The sequence below is a fragment of the Misgurnus anguillicaudatus genome, chromosome 14 (assembly GCF_027580225.2).
Source record: "Misgurnus anguillicaudatus chromosome 14, ASM2758022v2, whole genome shotgun sequence".
Taxonomy (NCBI): Eukaryota; Metazoa; Chordata; class Actinopteri; order Cypriniformes; family Cobitidae; genus Misgurnus; species Misgurnus anguillicaudatus.
Window position 1 is genome coordinate 13,905,913 of NC_073350.2, and position 14,341 is coordinate 13,920,253.

Genomic DNA, 14,341 nt, shown 5'->3' on the forward strand with positions numbered 1-14,341 from the left:
AGTTTATTGTGAGAGGGTTTACCCCAAAAAAGTATTTTTGCTTGAGGCGATACTTAAAATCCAAAAAATTTGTTCACAATTTGAACTCAGAAAAACACAACAAAAGATTGAACCCACAGTCTATCATAATAAACACATTCAAGGCCAACAGCCTTGTAGCTTAAAAACAGTGAAATTGGTCCCTCAGCTTCATAAAAAATGTATAAACAGAGACTTGCTCAAAAGGAGTAGAAGGCCTGGGCAGTTGTCATCAGAAATCAGACATCTTGATTGGAAAAGAAAACAACTTTGACATCGAGCCCGGCCAACGAAGTTCACCTTGTCCGTTTCTGTTAATCTCAGGTTGTTCAAAAAAACAAGCAACAGCTGTGTGTCCACACAGAACTGTCAAAAAAGCCTAAACATCAGCGTTACTAAGGCCCTGTTTAAAGCATTATTATTGGTTATTGTCATCTTTTGGTAGTGTTAAGTACATATTCTGGCCCGCAGAAAGATTTTGATTCACTTTGTTTTCTATTCGTTTGATTTTTGATTTAAACGTTTAAGGGTATGTTCACATGTCGCATCTAACAACGCATTAAAACGAGTCAAAGCATTACTTTCCAAAGTGTTCGGGAGCGGAATTTGCGCTCCGTGGCGTGGGTCGCGTCACCCGTTGCTACGCAGCCATGAACCACGCGCTCCGTGATGTCGAGGATAACGGAATGCGTGATTCTTCAACTGAACCTCGCGTCAATCATGTCATTGTCACCATGAGATCAGTTAATCTGGTTGGGACTTTGCAGTGTTTGTCCAGAGAAGATTTGTTACTTCCGGGAGGATACTCAGCTATTACTCGGAGAAGATCGAGCTGCGGTGGAGCCATTTCACCTCAAGTCACAGCATCTAATGGAGACACCGCACATGGAGGCAGAGCGGTAAATGTAATGCAACACCATTTTAAACTACAGATAAGGAAAGAGCCATCAAAGTGCCCAGTTTAAGAAAAGAGAAAAGATGAGGAGAAATGTACAGAAGATAAAAGTATGTATACTGCTATTTATAATGAAGTATAATATATTATTATGTAGGTTGCTATTCAATTACACAGCAGTATTATTATTTTTTTCTGTCCAACTAGCTTATGTAACATTGACTACCCATTCAAAAGTTTTAGGGATCACTTTCACTAATATTTTTCCACATATAATAGAAAATTCTGAAATACTGAAATAACAAAGAACATAATGAAGTCAATACTATGACTAAAAACAATCCAAAATAAATAAAAACAGAAACACTTACACTTAATAGTGGTAATTTTTTATAATAGTTTATAAATGTATACAGGAATTAAATTTGTTAGTTTAGTGCAAGGTTTTAATAGGTCTTAGTTATTTAAGATAAAGTAAAAAAAAAGATTTACTTACTTTTATAAAATAATTTATATTAAAAAAATAAAACCACTGCTTATATATTTTCAAGTATTATTATACATCAAATAATAGAAAATAAACATGACATTTACAGAAATATAGTACTTTTTTAACGTTAAAATAGCCTTGCGGCCCCCCGATGAAATGTCTGTCTAACTGTGCATTCAGACCACCACCGGCGAGAGCGTCAAAGTGGCCAGAAGTCATTCATTTTAAATGCGAGCCGGCGGCGAGCTCCGGCGAGCAGCGGAGCGGCGCGTCATGTACAGCGTGAGCGTCGAGGAAAGTTGAAATCAGCTCAACTTCATGGTAATGAGATATGACGCGGTTCGGCGGCAACCAATCGGAAGGCGGAAATGTTTAGCAGCAACCAATCGGAAGGCGGAAACCTCCGCCTGAGAGGAGTTCAGAGAATGCATTCGAGCGTCAGAGCATCCACTACACCTTTTCTGTAGCGTCGTTGGCAGGGCAGCCAGAGCTTTTATTGACGCTCTCGCCGGTGACGGTCTGAATGCACAGTTAGAAATGGCCCCAAGCCAGTTTGAGTTTGAGACCCCTGGTCTGCAGCATTTCCTAACATCTCCGTCACGTGTAAAAGGGCCAGAAACTCCGGAATAGTGTGTATGCCAGGAGTAACCATATAAAAAAATAAAAAATAAAAATGTAATAATGTAAACATAATCTGAAGATTTAAACATTTCCACTATGTCATCGTCTAAGACGGCAGAGAAAAGTGATTTTTGCAGGCAAAAATCCTTGATTTTGCAGCACGTTTTCTTAAAAAATGCGATGGGATATGCGGGATATTTATGCAATTTCATGCAATGATGCGGGAACTTGCAAAAACTGCGGGAACTTGCAAAAACAAGTTTTGCAGCTTTTCAATGATGTTCACGTCACATAATCACATCACTTCATAGCGTTCCCATGGCAACAGGGTACATGGCTGCGCTTGTGTGAAGTAAATGCAACATTCTTCAACTTTCTGCTGAGACATATATAATACGCACAACCGCCGCAACGTCATAGAATGTCTCATAGAATGGCCCACTTTTGGGGGAAATCACACTAGACGTTCCATTGGCTTCCATTCAAAATAGCGGAACAAAGCAACCTTCGTACACAGCCGGCAGGCGTAAATAACTTATGAAATCACTCAGATTAAACATGTTGAGTAATTATCTGTCCACCCTGCCTGCAATAGAGCGCGAAAGATAAATTAACATATTTAATTTGGTCAATATAAAATCATGTCTCTTTCATTCTCCCAGCATCAAATTTGTGTAACAACGCTCCCTATTGGCCAGAAGTGTCTTACCCGGAGATTTACTCGTACCTCATCGAGTCAACAGGGAAGCAAGTGAATGATTTTACTTCGTATTTGAAAGTTACTTCGTATTTATTTATTATGTCTTTATATTTAGAGTAATGAGTGAACTTTTCCGTCCAGCCATACAACTAACTGGCTTAGCGATATTTCCAGCAATCACTGGATGGCGTTGTTACACAAAATTTGACGCTGTGAGAATGAAAGGGACATGTTTTTATATTGACCAAATTAAATGTGTTAATGTATCTTTCGCGCTCTATGGCAGGCAGGATGGACAGATAAATACTCGACATGTTTAATCTGAGTGATTTCATAAGTTATTTACCCCTGCCGGCATTTCTGTAAGTAAATCCTTCTAAAATGTACACACTGCACCTTTAAAAAAAATGATGATGAGCATGACCTTTATCCTGCAATATCCTTATATATTAGCCAATAAAATATAGTCAATATATTATTAAATATATTAAATTATGAAATGAACGCTATGCAACACTGCTCTTTCAGGAGAATTAAATGTTTCATGAATTCTCTCATTCTCAAGATACATGACTGGAATCTTCAATATGATTACAACACAGACTGTCTGATTAATTTTTACAAATTACGGCATATATTCTTCATATTGTTACTTAAATTTCTGAAAATTCTGCTGCAGGTCTCAAATAGGGCAGCCCAGTTTCCCCTTTAAATGCTCAATAATACATCACATTAGCACCCACTTCTTTCAGCCAATCAGCTGTGTGCAATGTGACTAATCACTCATGACAATGCTGACTGCCAGATGTGCCCTTTTTCCTGTTGAAAATCTATTTCCCACTTCCCAAAAAATGTAAAAAACAGTGGTTATAATGCAGCAAGATGCTTTTTCGTCCAGATGTTGGAGCACCGTTCCAACCATTCACCATTATCGATTCCAAGTTTATCTCGATAAAAAAGCTATATTACAAAAATGCGATAGCCACTTTATAATACGTATACTGATATACAGCTATGCAACTTCTTAAACTGTTAGCAAGCTAAGCATATAACACAAACAAAAGCAAAGTTTGTAACTAAACCTGATCAAGTGCCAACGAAACAATTCCAAAATCAAATGAAGGACTGCTGCGTTTGATCCCCTGCCAGGGAGATTTTGGCTGCTTTTCAATCTAATTTAAAAGCGAGCTTCAAAAACTCTTTGGTTCAGTAACAGAAAGGTTTCCCTGTCGTTCACAGGCCGTTAAAGTAGTGATGGGAAAAGATAAAGAATATAACAGATTATAACAAAGTTCAGGTCGTGAGTCCCATCAGCTCCTTGCTTGCTCTGCACTGCAGTCTTTAAAATGCTCATCAGTGCTCAGTGCCCCGGTGTGAGCACACTTAGATCATCTCAAAAACTGCTTCACACAGACCTTCATCTCAGGAATATCAATTAATTCCTCAATGGTCTTGACGTTTAACACATGTTGCCCAGATCGCAATAATGGGACTCAAATCGGACAGAGTTTTACAAATACCGTCTTAGTCGTAGTTATAAAAGTCACTAGTGTCTTATATAAAACAGATAGTTGTAATTCTAATCTGACTAGTACCAACATGGCATTAGAAACATTTACATGTCAATGTCAATAAACCATCAAGGATTAACCCATTCGCTGTCTTTGACAGGTCATTCGGAGCATGTGGCAAAACAGCCGATAAGTATCTTCCATAACAATATCTACAAGGAAAGTTCACGACACCGTCTTTAAAAACAGCTGACAGTGGGTTAAGTCACAGCATTAGTGCAATGAAACGATGCAGGCAGGTTTCCCCACATACAACACAACAAATCTCATCACTGGCTCCTTGAGTGGGAGAGATCGATTTGGTTATAGATCAGCTCCAGGGCACTGACAGCAAGTGCTGGGCTGAAATGGCTTTTGACAGCGTGAGACAGGGCTGATTAAACAAGACCATGAGCACGTTTTGTTTGAGCGTTCAACTCACACACCAAACTTGTTGCTATGATGCTGTGGAGGTCACGGTCAAGAGGTTTTCGTGTGCCCAACAGAGATGGGAGACATATGGGAAAACATACCCTTTACCAAACCTGTAAATGGTCAATGATGACGGAATTTTAAACATTTAGCCACTAAACACCAACTCGGTCACAAATAAGGTGATATTTGGCCGAAGTTCTTGGCACGTAACATATCTTCAACAAATACTTTCCCTTCAAATACCCTTATTTCAGACATCAGGTCATTCAGAAATATCGGTTTGTTGGCAGAATACGTTCTAAAGCGCACAAAGATTAATGTGATTATGGACCAATTAAATGACTAAAGTGAAATTTTTGAAAATAAGGCATTTTAATTACTGACTTATAATCTTTTTATTGACATTAAAGCCACAATATGTAAGATTTTTGTAATAAAATATTTTTAAAAAACTAGATAGGTTATTGTATTGAAATGTATTTTAAAAAGTATTTTATTATTATTATTATTATTATTATTATATAACATTAAATGTATTTTAAGTATTTGCTCTATTTATTTATTTATTTATTTATTTATTTTGCTATACAGATTATAGCTTTATTGCATTATTTAACAAACTAACAATATTGTACAACATTTATTGTTAAACTTTGTTGATATTAGCGAATACAAAATACAAATATAACATTTAATTGAAAAAAGTATGGGGCGTACACACCAAACGCAAAGCGTGTATTAGCAACCCGTTCCTCGCTCAATATTACTCGCTCGCATTTGCATTCTCCCGCACAAATTTGTGTGTATTCAAGTCTTTGTATTGACTTTGTATGTAATTGTTAAATTCGGGTTTGGTGTATACACCCCTACACAGGACTTCTGCGGTCCCGTTCTTTCTGTGTTTTTGAAGCTTTGATTGTGTTTACAGTGTGCAATATAACATGTGTTCATGTTTCACGTGTAAAAAAACACGGCATTTTTCACACAATTTACTTATCTGTATTAGCCTGGCTAACACCAGACCAGTCCCATAGAAAATGAGACGTGGTCTGGGAACCACATGTTCATTTTCTCGTATTTGAGGCGTGGTTTACGAATGCCCAAAGCCGTTTATTGGCCGCTACAAATGTCTATCAAATGAGTCTGTACGTAGCTCATAGCCAATCGGAGTGTCGCATAGACATCGTCATCGTATTGCTGCCCCCTCCCCGTTCTGTGTTTGGTTCCGTATTTCAGGGGGAAATTTGGGCTATGGTTTCCATGCTAGACTTGCAGCGTGAATCAATTTGCGCGCAAGGCAGCATGGGGAAACCCAGGTTATATCTGTATATAACGAGTTCTGATTGTGTAGCTTGTTTAGTGTGTTGTGATTCGACAGCAGCTTAGCTTAACGTTAGCTTAGCTGGTGACTGACGTATTTCTGTGGGCGGAGTTTAGTCAAAAAACTGTTCTACTGACGTCATTAAAGAAGGAAGTAGAGGGCTGTAGTCCAAACCGACCGTTCGCTGTAGGCTTTGAAAGGCAAATTCTGTTAAATAAAATATATCTCCTGGCAGTGAACTTTGAGCTTTATCATTTTACATGTATTATTTATGGTATTATAGCAACATTACGCACTAACTGGGGTTTATAAAATAGTATCAGAAAGAACGTGACCTTTAAAAGCATATAAAGTGGTGCTTTGGTGTCATGTGCCAACTGGTCTGTGGTTCGCTGCCTGGGCTTGAGTGCATTCATCTTGGAACACAATGCTAATACGTTAACGTGACCCAAATTGAGAATCTATCGGCCAAATGGAAAGATTCATCGATTTATCGCCCGATATTTGACCATTTTTATTATCAGCAGATAAAACAACCTCTGCAATATATCGGCCTACCACTAGTTGTTAGCTAACTAATGCATTACAAATGTTGACGAATGGAACTTTATTGTAAAGTGTCAGGAAAAATGTATACATTATAAATACAGTAGTAGAACACAGTCTTTGCCTCTCAAAAATGGCACCCATCACAAAATGGAGAAAACATCCATATATTACGTTGCTGCTCCACAATTTACAGTCTACGTCACCATTAACTTACAAAAGCATTTGTATTTGACGCTTGGCTAGTTAATATTTTACCCTGCCGAGGAGTGATTCCTGTCGTAGTAAACTCAACTGCATTTTTTTAACGTAGTCACCCACAGCAAGCCCTCACATTTCATCCTCCCATTTCTTTTCACTATAACTCTGCTATGACAGCAACTGGTCCTGTGAAAGCCCCATGGGGCATTCTGGGTAATGAGCGAGTGCACTCAGTGTGACATTGAACGCCTGGTGCCGTGGTGCCCTGGGCACACCTCCAGCTTAAACAAAGACTAAGCAGCCAGTCATTTATGACAGATCCTCAGAGCATGCAGCCTTTAGATCAGTCATGGTTATGGTTTCTTTATAATGGGCTTGATTACTTGCCGTAATCCTGTCAATGCAATGTCAATGACAATAGGCATAGAGCCTCAACCAAGTGCTGTTTTGTGAATTGAGAATTATGCCTTTTGTACAGTCAGACATAAAAAGCAGGTCACAGCAGACAGCCAGACTGGATCTAACAATGAATTTCACAATTTTAGTTTGTGAGATTATATATAAAAAAGCGCATCATGCATTCGGCTAACCAGTGGCGGCCGGTGACTTCTTTTCTGAGGGCCGCGAATTCAAAATTATGTTCGGAGTGTCATGTGTGTTGCTCGTCATTTCAAAACATGTGTTTGTTGCATGTGTCACATTCACAAAATACTCGCAAGACCCTCACTTAACACTAAACTTTGATTACACATGAGATCAAAGGAGCGGTGAATCAAACAATCAATTTTAACTTGATAATTTGTTATATAAGAGGTCATCATACTTAAATGAACATCCTGCAAGTTTCAAAACTGAAAACGTCCGTGCTACTGAAGTATAACAGTTTTTGGCACCAAGCCAGGAAAATGGTTGAGTCAGGATTGAATGTGCCGAAAAATGACGTCAGAGTAGAATTGAAACACCTCCCCAAACCCAAATACAACGACCACTTTTCTAGCCCCGCCCACAGCTTCGCGTGACACGTGTGGGCCAGGGGCAAAGCAAACCATGCAGTGTCTCAACAATCAGTAAAGATGTCTTTAAAGTAGAGGTCGACCGATATGGCTTTTTCTCTGGCCGATGCCGATATTTAGAAATCATGTTTGGCCGATTTTCTATATGTACATAATAATCAAAATGTTCTCATCATTAGCAGACATTTTAAATGTAAAAATGTCACTATTTAAGTCAAAGTATTTAAAAAAATGATGACTGGTCTTGTTTTTATCAGACACAGATATTACCTGACACTCTGCTGTCATGATCTTTGATCAGTTTTTTAACATGGCTTTTATTGCTTTGTAGGATAAAATCCTTATTTGGTAGACCTGATAAATTAATTATTCATCATAAAGTTAACATAGTAAATGTCTGTTTTTTTTAGTTGAGACTGTTATTTAGGGCAAATCTTTCTAAACACATTTAAATTCTCATTTCTGAGGCGCTATAAGTGACTGATTGTGCTGACAGTGACGTCTTGTGAGTTTAGTGTTGGGACAGATCTGTTGTTTCAACCGTTCATTCAAACGAATCCGTTCAAAGGAGTCAGTTCGCGAATCGGACGCATGGTGTTGTAATCCAGGCTGAGCAGCACAAAACTGTAAACAAAGTGTCACTGTAACAACACGAAAAACATTTCCTCGGTGGATGTGATTTGGTCTTCCGACCTTTCGCCATCGAGTCAGTTTTGTTTTGAGTAATAAAAGCAGACAGACAGTTTAAAGTTTAAAGACAGAAAGCGTGCGCACGCGGCTCTACTCTCTCTGTCACGCAAACAAAGACTATCATCACTCATTAATCACATGAAATGAACCTAATCTGTGCACAGACAGTGCACCGCGAGACATAAGCCCGTTGTACTGGCTGCTTAATTTGCGTGATCCCGCCATCGTTTACTAAAGCTGTTTGTGAACAAGGCACGGCTGCACACACACGGGAGCGATCTGCTTGCAGCAAGAGGCAGCGTCAGGAGTTCTACAACAACGCTTAGGTGCCCGCAGATGCGCCTGCCTATAAATCGGCCTAATTTTGCAGCAAAATTGGCCAAAGCCAAAAATCTGCCAAATAATCGGCCCGGCCGATAAATCGGTCGACCTCTACTTTAAAGAAATTTTTTTCCTGAGAGACTTTTATTTTGACGCCGTGATCGGTTATGAGTAACCATGGAAACGGAGTGTTCGGTTGTGGAAGAACCGTCTGGGAAAAACACAGATGCTGGATAACCTTAATTCGGAGGCTCGGAACCTAACATTAGGAATGCATGGTTAAAGTTTGTTTTTGAAGAAGTTCCAGCTCGCGTGGGGAGTGTTTGTTTACTTTTTGTACCGCAGATTTATTTGTAAAGAAGCCAAAAGTCGATGCTAGATTTGCAGAGAGACTGTTATTAAGAGCACCACTAACATTGGATCTGACAAAAATGAAACAGCAGTATACACAGTAAGTAAAACTTTTAAGATAACGTTACTGTGTTTCACTATTGCTTTGTAAGAGATTTCCTGTTGTAACATCCGTGTCTAAACACGTATGTTTGACTGGTTTAATTTACTAAAAACATTAAACGATTAATAAAGGTGCAACACTTAACAATACGACTGTACTATAACGATAGAAATATGCAAAGTTAGTGATAAGCAAGGACTTACCAGCCGCAATTTATATTCTGATGCCCGATTACTGTGTTGTATACGATATTTTAGGCAAGTTGCGTTTGAAAGGTCCAACACTCCAGAAAGCTTTTTATCATAAAACTATGGTATGTAAAGTTACGTGTATGTAAGACCAACCTCACAAGCACAAAAGAAATATACAAAGTTATTGATAAGGACTTTCCAGCCGCTGTTTAGATTCTGATGCCCGCTTACTGTGTTGTATACGATAATTTAGTCACGTTGAGTTTAAAGTTTTGTTTCTACTTTACTATACATATTGTCATTTATGTGTATCATCTTTAGCACCCAGAATATTTTGTGGTCCAAACATGTGTGTTCGGCTGCAATTTTTACACATTAATGTTTTTAAAACATTTCCCCACATGTAATGACGGGAATGAAGCTGTCCAATCATATCAGTGGCCGTTTACGTCCAGGTCTTCAATGCGGCCCGCCCCTCAAACAAACCATTTCACCATTTAGCCTATTACTTATTGCTTTTGACGTTTTTGAATGTAAAAACGACGCGAACATCATAAGTAGACCTCAGACAACAGTATAAAACAAAATGGAGAAATTCACTGCCCCTTTAAACGACTATCTTGCAAATTCGAGCGTCTCTTTTATCATAAACCCCTTCGAAACATCTGCAGCAGGCTCATATTTTGACATTACACGTGATGCACATTGTTCACATGACACGGCGAACACATATTTTGAAATGACGAGCCACACACATGACAGGCTAAATACATGTTGTGACGAGCTTCGCATCGTGCAACCTCGAAAAAGAAGTCACCGGCCGCCACTGCGTTTAACACTTTAAAGCTGCAATCCATAAGTTTTGCCTCTCTATCGCCATCTCTGTTTGAAACATAAAATTGCAGGTTTCTAATGAAATCCTGACCTGACAGCTCAATGTATTATTCATTATTATAAGCTGATCATTGCGAATCATAATAAGGTAAGGATACTTTTTTTTAACGATAAAGTTAGCATCTTGAATACAGTCTAAAGGATGATCTCGGTTTAAACTTGCTGTAACCCCCCTGTCACCAACCTTATTTTAAAACTTATTAAATTTATCATAAGACGACCGGGGGTATATGCCCAATGAAGAGAAATATTGGCAAACTTAACCTTTCAACACTCTTAAAAATGACAGTAGGAAAAAGTAATTAGGAAACACAAAAGCAGAGTCTAAAACTATTATACTAATCTAGCCTTTCAAACCAGAATGATTGCTTTTAAAATCTTCCTAGGGGAAAGAAATGTTCCCACATAAATCATACATATTTAAAAAATGGGAGAGGAAGGGCCATCTTGAACCTTGGTTAACACTCCACCAATGCAGACAATTAGATATGGATGAATGCTGGTTTACTTTGTTCTTTAAGCAAGTTTAAAGATGTTTCGTTTGGTGGGAGAGCGTGCTCTTATACATACTGTCCATCAGTAAGGATTTCAGCCTTAAGGGACATCAGACTCTCCAGCATCAAACAATCTTCTCAATCGAATAAAGCAAGTCGCCTGAAGGCATCCAGCCTTGAGTGCTGCCTGTTGGCTATCTGATTCAGACCGGCGTGAGACACGCACTGACCCCGTTTCAGAGTCAAAATCAAATTTCACTGAAGTTCACAACTCGAGAAAGGGAAGCGTGCATTACTATGCATTTAAAACCAAATTATCTAGAAGACAAGAGGCTTGTAAATGCCTAACAAGGTCTATAAGAAGCCCCCATCAGGCATCAACAAAAACAGGCGCAAAATGGATGAAAACTTTCTTTGAATGACAATTCAAGGTCTCATCAGCGCAAACATTAATTTAAGAGCATCTTTCTCGCACGAATCAAGCAAGAGAAGACAAATTATCTCAAGGAAAGGACCTCCTCATGACCCGATTTCTTCTTGCCATTAGAAGACTTCCGCAAGTGAAATAAGCTTCAAACTGGATTATAAGTGAGGCAGCTTTAGGTTTGTGCGGCTGAAAAATATGAGTTCATAAATATTTATGCTTTTCAAGTGATTTCTCAGACACTGAATAGAACAGATGAAGACATCAGCATATTAAATAAGATAAACAAACAAGATAAACAACCATATGAATCATTTGTGTTTCCAATTTAATAAAAAATAGATATTGTCAGAACGCATTAGAAAGATTTGAGGCTGTACGTTAAGAGGTACCTGCAGATTATAAGCATATGGATGTGATGAAAGTGTTCTGACATTTCGGCAATGATATGTGGAACACCAAAACAGTACAAATGATGTGTCAAATGAGAAGCAATTGGAAAAAAAGCACAATTTTGTTTATAGTTTTATGTTGATCGTTGCATTAAGAAGATTAAAACATTAATCAGTCCAAAATTTATCATTTGAATTGAAAGCACTTCAGCGATGCACACAAACCATGCTACAGTGTTTCTCTAGCTTAAGCCCGGGATACACTGCAGGATTTTTGTACTTCTATAAGATCATTCGCACTGTGCGAAATGGATCGTTTAAACTTGGATACGATATGCATGTAGACTGTACGATGACGACACCTACAGGTGCTGGTGATATAATTATCATCAAATATCATCAAAAAGTTGATTTATTTCACTAATTCCATTCAAAAAATGAAACTTGTATATTATATTCATTCATTTACACACAGATTGATATATTTCAAATGTTTATTTCATTTAATTTTGATGATTATAACTGACAACTTAGGAAAATCCCAAATTCAGTATCTCAGAAAGGGTCCTATAAAATCAGTTTTATTTTTTCCCAAATTCCATTTTATTTTTTCCCAGATTCCGTTTTCTCCGTTTTAATTTTTGCAAATTCCGTTTTATCCGTTTTAATTTTTGGCAATTATATTTTTTACCCTTTACTTTTATTTTAGTCATAAAAAGAGTGTGCCTTTAATGTTAATGGTTAAAATGTAAATGATTTGGGGAAAAAACTGGATAACAGGATTACTTAATGACTATAAAAGATGCATTTACACACGCACACACACACAACTCAATTCAATTCATTTTAGTGTTGTTGCAGGAGGCTACAACAAGGTGTCAAAGCAGTGGTGCCTTCAGAAGTGCCTTAAACACATCAATCCAGCGGAACGCGATCCATATTTTATACACAATCGCTTGAAATGCATATAACTTTACAAACATACACAGGATAGTGATCTGACTTAGGACAGAATGAGCACGCAGCTCTTTGCACGTGCGAGCGAAAGAGAGACAGAGAGCGGCGCCATGATGCAGATGATTATATTTTTAATGCGAGGGATAGTTAGTTTGCCTCAGCTCGCTTGAAATGCATAAAACTGAACAAATACATGAGGATTTGTGTTCGCACTTCGGACAGATGCGTGAGCGCGTGCACGTGAGAGAGGTACAGTGAGACAGACGTGGATGAGAGAGTGCATGTATCTTTGTGCTCACCGTGAACAGAGTGTTGACAAAACTTACAAAATAACAGTTCTCCGGTCACATAAAAGTCATGTAAGACATGCTCGGAACTAAGTGCTTAGCGTCTAATTTCTTATTTTTTTCGCTGACGAAAGCAGAGTCATGGAGAGCCGCTTCGCCATGGGGTCTGAAACGTCGGGAGGGGGCGTGTCGCCCAGATTTACTTCCCCCGGTCTGCATTTCCCCCAGACATACGTTCGTCTCCCACACAAAAACATAATTTTATTCAAAATAGGTAATATTCCGAAAATTCCGCGTTAATACTAGATTCCGTGTTATGTAGCCAATTCCGCGATTCCGTCCGCGATTCCGTGATCGCGGAAATTATAGGGCCCTACAACTGACACCTTGCGCAAGGAGGGCAAGACACAAAAGGTCATTGCAAAAGAGGCTGGCTGTTCACAGAGCTCTGTGTCTAAGCACATTAATAGAGAGGCGAAGGGAAGGAAAAGATGTGGTAGAAAAAAAGTGTACAAAAAAAATGCTGTTTTTGGGTGTGTCCTTTTAAATGCAATTGAGCTGATCTCAGCACTAAGTGGCAGTGCCGTGGTTGGTTGGAGTGCGGATTAAGGGCCGTATTATCCCCTTTTGACGTCACAAGGGAGCCAAATTTCAATGACCTTTTTTTCACATGCTTGCAAAGAATGGTTTACCAAAACTAAGTTACTGGGTTGTTGTTTTTTAAAATTTCTAGATTGATAGAAGCACTGGAGACCCAATTATAGCACTTAAACATGGAAAAAGACTGAATTTAATGATATGTCCCCTTTAACTGACTGAGCATTGCGCTGGAGTGCAAAGGTTATGAGTTTGAATCTCAGGAAAACAAGTACTGATTGCTTTAATGCAATGTATAGATTAAATGCGCTGTAAGTCGCTTTGAATAAAAGCATCTGCCAAATGCATAAATGTAAATGTACTTATTTCAGGTTTATGCTTTACTGTTGTGGAAATTAATGTTGTTATAAAAATGCAATGCATCAATTAACAATAAATTATAAAAAATAATAACTAACTATTTAAGTGAAAAGTGAACGTAAAAAGTGAGATTACTATAATACTCCAATAAGAATTTATATTTACAAAATATATAAATTGTTAGTGCAACTGCGTCTTTCAAAAAAAAATTTGAAGTACAAATCTTTTCAGAATATATCGAATCCGGCTGAATCATTACCAAATTTTTGATTTCACGGTGCATTGAATCAGATATTACACTACTTTTAAAATAATGTAATGTAAAGCAGCACTCACCTTTACGGTTTGATCTAAAGATGCTGTGGCAACACGGGCTTGTGGTCCCATTAGGCCACAGTGTATGTCTGTGATGGGGAGGGAGTGGAGCTTCAGGATGTGACGTGGTTCTGGCGTCCGGGGCGAATCCAGCTGAACAACACTGAAACACAGT

General features: G+C 38.3%; 1 protein-coding gene across 1 annotated transcript in view; it reads right to left on the bottom strand.

The window, feature by feature from the left end:
- wdr18 (WD repeat domain 18) overlaps positions 1-14,341 on the bottom strand; it is a 76,379-nt gene that overhangs the window by 51,781 nt on the left and 10,257 nt on the right. The window contains exon 4 of the mRNA XM_073875914.1: positions 14,188-14,329. Within this exon, the coding sequence (XP_073732015.1) occupies positions 14,188-14,329 (142 nt within the window). The remainder of the gene's footprint in view (positions 1-14,187; positions 14,330-14,341) is intronic.